The 5,945-nt window shown below is 57.2% G+C and overlaps 1 protein-coding gene across 2 annotated transcripts; it reads right to left on the bottom strand.

Moving 5' to 3' along the window:
- Positions 1-653: 653 nt before the first annotated feature.
- On the bottom strand, positions 654-5,174 carry SNRPC (small nuclear ribonucleoprotein polypeptide C). 2 transcript variants are annotated; one of them, XM_058039726.1, is made up of 6 exons: positions 5,109-5,174; positions 4,767-4,809; positions 4,290-4,398; positions 2,919-3,011; positions 2,267-2,371; positions 654-1,025 (listed from the first exon to the last, which is right to left on the bottom strand). In XM_058039726.1, exons 1-6 carry the CDS (start codon positions 5,114-5,116, stop codon positions 901-903), a joined length of 483 nt encoding a protein of 160 aa, XP_057895709.1. In that variant the 5' UTR covers positions 5,117-5,174; the 3' UTR covers positions 654-900. The 2 variants fall into 2 exon arrangements, with proteins under 2 accessions (XP_057895709.1, XP_057895710.1); XM_058039727.1 differs by having other exon boundaries at positions 2,919-3,008.
- Positions 5,175-5,945: the final 771 nt, after the last annotated feature.

Genomic DNA, 5,945 nt, shown 5'->3' with positions numbered 1-5,945 from the left:
GCTCCGCACCGCCCGCCCCCGGCCGGCCCCTTCCCGCACCGCCCGCTCCCGGTCCGCACCGCCCCGGCCCCGGCCGGCCCCTTCCCGCACCGCCCGCTCCCGGTCCGCACCGCCCCGGCCGGCCCCTTCCCGCACCGCCCCCGGCCGGCCCCTTCCCGCACCGCCCCGGCCGGCCCCTTCCCGCACCGCCCGCTCCGCCCCAGCCGCGCTCCGGGCATATGCGGGGAGGGGGCGGCCACAGTGAGACCCCGGACATCCAGGGACCGGCTCCAGGACGCCCATTCGGAGCTCAGTCCAGGACCAACCCAGGAACCCATCCCGGGAGCTTTCAGGACTCCCCTCCCAGAGCCCACTCCAGGACCAACTCAGGACCCCACTCCGGGATCCTTCAGAACTCCCTCTCGGACACCACCCTGGGATCCTTCAGAACTCCCCTCTCAGACATTACCCCAGAATTCTCCAGGGACCACCCTGGAACTCCCCTCCAGACCCCACTCCAGAACCAACCCAGGATCACCCTGGAGCTGCTCCAGGATCCTCCAGACCCCCTTCCCAGGGGTTCCCCCATCAGTTCTGACTTCCCTCACAGCCCAGCACTGCTCCTCCCACCCTTATTTTCTTCCCCAGGAGAGAGTTCAGAACAAGGCTCTGAGTCAATATGGAAACAACATCAATGTTTATTCTTGCTTTTGTCATTAAACGAGGGGCAAAAACATAATACAATTGAAAAGACACCCAAAAAGCCAGACCTTGTACAAGTCAGTGCAGGGTGTGTCCATTCTTATGCTGAAGCTACAGCAGAATCTCTCCACACACTGAGTACAAAGCCCCAGGGACACAGGTCTGTGGTGTTTGTCATAGGGAAGGTCCTAAAATGAAAAGGCAGCTCCATCTCCATCTTTATCTGTCTGGACGGGTCATTCCTGGCCTGGTTGGCACCATCATGGGTCTGGAGGGGGGTCTCATCATGGGGGGCCCTGGCATCATTGGCATGTGTCCTCCCATGGGTGGCCTCATCCCAGGAGCTGCCAGGGGAGAGACAGGTTAGACAACAGCTCTTGGGAGCACCACCTGCCCTGGCAAAACATGGGTTGGAATGGACCTTAAAGATTTATTTCCACTCCCCTACCAGGGGCAGGGATGCCTTCCACTATCCCAGGTTGCTCCAAGCCCTGTCCAACCTGGCCTTGGACACTTCCAGGGATCCAGGGGCAGCCACAGCTTCTCTTCACAGCAACATCTTCCTCACCACCCTCAGAGAGGGGAAATTTCACACTGTGGGCAGGCTCTCTACCCTGCTCCAGGGAACTCCCATGTTCCAGGTCTGTAAGCTCTGCTGAGATGGATTCTGTTCCCTGAGCTCAGCCAGCAGCAGAGGAGGAACTGAGCCCCTGGGTTATACACCCACTCTGACAATATTCACTCACAACTTATTTCCAGCCACTCAAGAGACACACCAGCTTCATTACTGATGTGGAAATGTGTTTATTTGGAGAAAAGTGCTGCAAAACCAGCCCATGTGCTCACAAAGAGGCACTGAGCACCTCTGCCAGGGGAAAGCAGGGGCTCTACTGCACAGCCCTGAAATAATGGTTTCCATCTCATTTTGCCATTTATTTTCACCAGGCTGCTGAATATCACAGACTGTGTATTTATCTTGAGCCTTTAAAAACACTTAAGGAACACTTTCAAATGCAAGACAACAATTACAAAGACACTTCACTACTTTCAGTGCATGTGTGTGTGTGTGTGTTCCCATAGATTTGTTCTGGGAACTGTTCCAGTAAGATATCCCTTGAGAATTCTTCAAATGCCAGGAAGCTCAGGAGTGGAATGGATCAAAGACTTTTTAGTTTACAGCTCTGATAAAGCCTTTTCCAGGCCCATTGCTTCTCTGGAACACGTTCCCCTGAGACGCTTTAAACACTAAAAAACCATTTAGTGCACAAAAATGCACCTCTTGTGCAAAACCTGAGACCTGGAGGCACCAAACTCTTGAACAATCACTGCTCAGAGCAGAGGGAGAAGAGCTATGACTTCCCAGAGCCATAATTCCAGCTGCACAGGGGGTTGGTGACTCTCAATGAGAAGCAAAGGGGTTTAATGAGTGGTTGTAAAATTGTTGTAATCTCCCCATGCAGGGGTAGCAGTGACACAGTGACAGAGTGTGACCAGCCCAGCCTTGGGTGGGACAGGATGGTGGCAAACATCCCCCAGACCTCCCCAGCCAGCCCCCCATGGCACAGTTACCCCATCCCAAACTCACCAGGTCCGACTGGCATCATTCCTGGGGGAGGTGGGCCCATCATTGGCATCATCGGGGGCCCCCCCATGTGCGGGGCTGGCATCATGCCGGGCCGGGGGGGGCCAGCTGGACAGACACAACAGTTACACACGGGCACCCTCAGCCCCCAAAGGGCACTGCAGCTACTCACAGCACGTGGCACTTACTAATGCCTCACTGGCTGCACCTCTGCCTCCATTCCAGCCCTGATTCCAGGCGCTAGAAGCGAGCAGAGCAGCAAATTGCTGGCTGCCAACTCCAGTTGTGCACACCCAGCACAGGGAGCTGCCACTCTGGGCTGGGAGGGCTCTGGGCCCTTCTCAAGGGGAAAAGGCAACCCAAGGGATTTCTATTTAGAAAAACCAACCCAAACCAACCCACTGTGCAGTTTTAACAGAGCCACCTGCCTGGGAGGCCCCATGGAATGAGGGGGTGTCACCGCTCCTGGGGCACTCAGCTTCCCAGAAATCAGACACAGTAAGGACTGAGCTGCTCTTACACAAAACTCCTCACACTCTGGTAGCACAAGCTTGAGATGGCTTGGCTTCAAGCTAAAAAGCCTTTTCTTTCCAAGCTGAGGGCACAAACAGCTCCAGAGGGCCCTGACCCCAGTCCCGAAGTGCCCCAAACTTACGGATGCTGGGCGGAGGCGGGATCATGGCTCCGGCCGGGGGAGGTGCCGAGAACGGCGTCGGTGGAATTTTCCCTTGCTGGAATGCAGCCGCTACATTGGGGGGGAAAAGAAAAAAAAAAAAAAGGAAAGAAAGAATCCCAGGAAAAAAAAAAACACCAGTTACTAGGCCGAGGAAGGGAGGGCCGGGCCGCTCGTCCGTGTCATGCCCCGCGGTCACGTCATGCTGCGTGCGCTGCCACGTCCCGGGCACCTGGGGAGCACCTGGGACTCCTGGAGACAATTATTGTTACAGCTGGGACCAGAGAGCTCCTGCTCCTGCAGGTGTGTGGATGTCACACCCCTGGGCAGGGCGGCAGGGAGGGGAGGTGGGAGAGGGAAAATCGGAAATCAACCACGTGGCGGGATCCGCAGCGTTCCACCGGGACATGCTGTGCTGGAATGGACACGGGGACAGGGCTGGGGAGGGGGCAAGGTGCAGGAAAAGGGGGGCAAGGAAGGGGAGGAACTCCACTGGTATTGACTGGGAGGAAGGCAAAAGATGGGGAAGTTGGAAGCATCACAGGGGAAAGAGAGTGAGGATGAGTTTGGGTAAATCCCGACTGGATGTTTTAGGAAAAGTCTTCACCCAGAGGTGGTTGGGCACTGAACACTCCCCAGGGGAGTGAGCACAACTCTGAGTCTGTCAGAGCTCAGGGAGCAGCTGGAAGGTGCTGGTTTGGGCTCAGGCAGTCCTGCACAGAGCTGGGAGTGGGATCAGTGATCCTGAGGGGTCCTGTCCAACCTGAGCTATCCCACCAGCCAAGGAGTGCTGCCACAAAGCTAATCTGGTGTTTGTGTTTCTTTCATACAGCAGAGAGAAAAAGGACCTCTCAAAGTGACAGAGGAATCAATGCCACACTTCAGTTAAGACTTTAAGTGCTATAAAAAAACATCACTTGGCAACTGAGGGCAGGCAACCCCAGCATGTGAAAAATGCCACAACCCACACATTTTTATGTCTGTTTTCCTATCTTTTGGAACTCTTATCCATGCTCTTGGCAAAAACGTGGCACTGCCAAGCAGCACAAGTTTGTTATGAGGCCCTGCAGGATATCATGAGAGCCCTCCTGAACAGTGACATGGAGCCACTGCCACCAGCCCTGGAGGGAACCTCAGCTCTCGTGTGGTAGGCAGAGCTCTCAGGCTGCCCCAGGACAGCCCAAAACTCGAGGAACTCAAGATCCACTCTCCAAGATTTTACTGAGAACTCACTGAGCAAAGACTCCCCAGGGAAGTGAGGAGAAGTCAAGGTGGAAGCAAGGAGCAGCAGCTGGAGGAAAGGCAGGGGAAGGAAAGGGGAGGCAGGCGGGGTCACAGAAAGATTGGCCTTACTTGTTTTGTCAATCAGGCTCTGGGCTTGCTCCTCCATCCATTTCTGGTAATAATCCTTCACGTTCTCCTTGTGCTTCCGGCCACTGCAGTGGGTTTTTCTCACGGAGGGCTGGGAAAGGCCACAGAAACCCCGAGGTTACTGGCATTCCTTATTATTTTAAACATGTGTAATTTATCACGATAAAGCAGGTTTGTTTCTGTACCCAGGCAGAGAAGGGGTGATGTGCAAAACTTTTATATAAATTTTTATCAGCACATAAATGTTAAATCTCCAAAAGCTGCTCTGAAGCCGCCCCAGGTGCCACCTCTGACCCCCCTGGAGAACACCAGGGGCATGGCACATTCTCCTGCTTTTGTGGGAGTGGAAAACACGAGGAAACACCGCTGTACCCCACAGGAGCTGCTTTTAGCCGAGCTAGCTTTTATTTTACTGTTCTTGATACGCGAAAGAATTGAAGCAGCGGATTTGGTACTCACCGAGTCATGGGTGAGGTACGTGTCACAGTAATCACAGTAAAACCTGGCGAGGAAAAGCTTCATTATTATTAAAAGCCTTATTATGTTATCGATAATTATTAATTATAATATTAACATACTGTTTTAGTAATAATAATATTATTATTAAAAGCCTTATTGTGTTAGCGCTGTGAGCGTTAACGGAGCCCCGGGAACGACCCCGCAGGGCGCCAGGGCTCGGCCCGCCCGCTCATCCGCGCCCCTGGGCTCACGGGGAGCACCAGGAGCCTCGAGAAGCAGCGACCCCCGCCCGGGACCCCGCCCGGGAGCCCGGGGAGCCCCGGCCCGGCCTCCCGGACTCACTTGGGCATGGTGCTCCCGCCGCCGCCAGCCGGAAGTGGCGCACACGCGCAGTGACGCCCTCACACAGCGCCGCCGCTTGAGCCCCGCCGGCTGCCGTAGGGCCCGGAAGTGACAGTATGGCCCCCGCCGTGTCCTTCTCCCCGCCCGGCAGGTGGAGCCATCCCGCTCCCGCCCGTCTGTCTCTGGTCACGCCACCATCGCCCACCCACAGTCCCGGCAGTGCCCTCCCCGGCGCGCAGGGTTCGCTGGGGCCCCCGGCGCTGCCAAAGCGTGTTCTGCTCGGTCTCTCTGTTCTCCTCGCGGAACACATCCGGTGGTTCCGATCGCCGGCCGTGCACGGAGCAGCGTCGCGCGGTCGAAAGCTGCATTACAAACATCATTTTTAGGCGGAAAAAAACATTGAAGGTGCTCCCGTCGGGCCTTGCGCCTCTCATTTGCATGGCGACGCAAGACGTCACCAAGGCTAATTTGCATACACAAACACGCGCACTCGCAGCCATATATGGAAGGCAGCGCGCGCATGTGGGCGGAGCCGAACGATCGCCCCGCCCCGCGGTGACGCAGCGGAACCTGCGCGGAGCCCCCGAGTCACGCGCCGCTCTCATTTGCATGCGCGGCCCCGCCCCCTCGCCCTTGCCGCCCTCCCTCCCTCCCCCCTCGCGGGCACGTGGCCCCGCCCCGCACCGCGCGTGGGGTGACGCCGGCCGGGGGGTGACGTCGCGTGCCGCGCGCCGCGGGGCGGGGCGGCGCAGGCGCAGTGCCTGCGGCGGCGGCGGCGCGCGCACCCACTTTCTCCCCCCCCCCTCCCCTCCGCCCGCCCCCGCGCGCCCCCCCCGC

This window comes from Melospiza georgiana, chromosome 23 (genome assembly GCF_028018845.1).
Source record: "Melospiza georgiana isolate bMelGeo1 chromosome 23, bMelGeo1.pri, whole genome shotgun sequence".
NCBI classification, from domain to species: Eukaryota; Metazoa; Chordata; class Aves; order Passeriformes; family Passerellidae; genus Melospiza; species Melospiza georgiana.
Note: the sequence above shows the minus strand (reverse complement) of the source record. Positions and strands in the feature narration are given on the sequence as shown.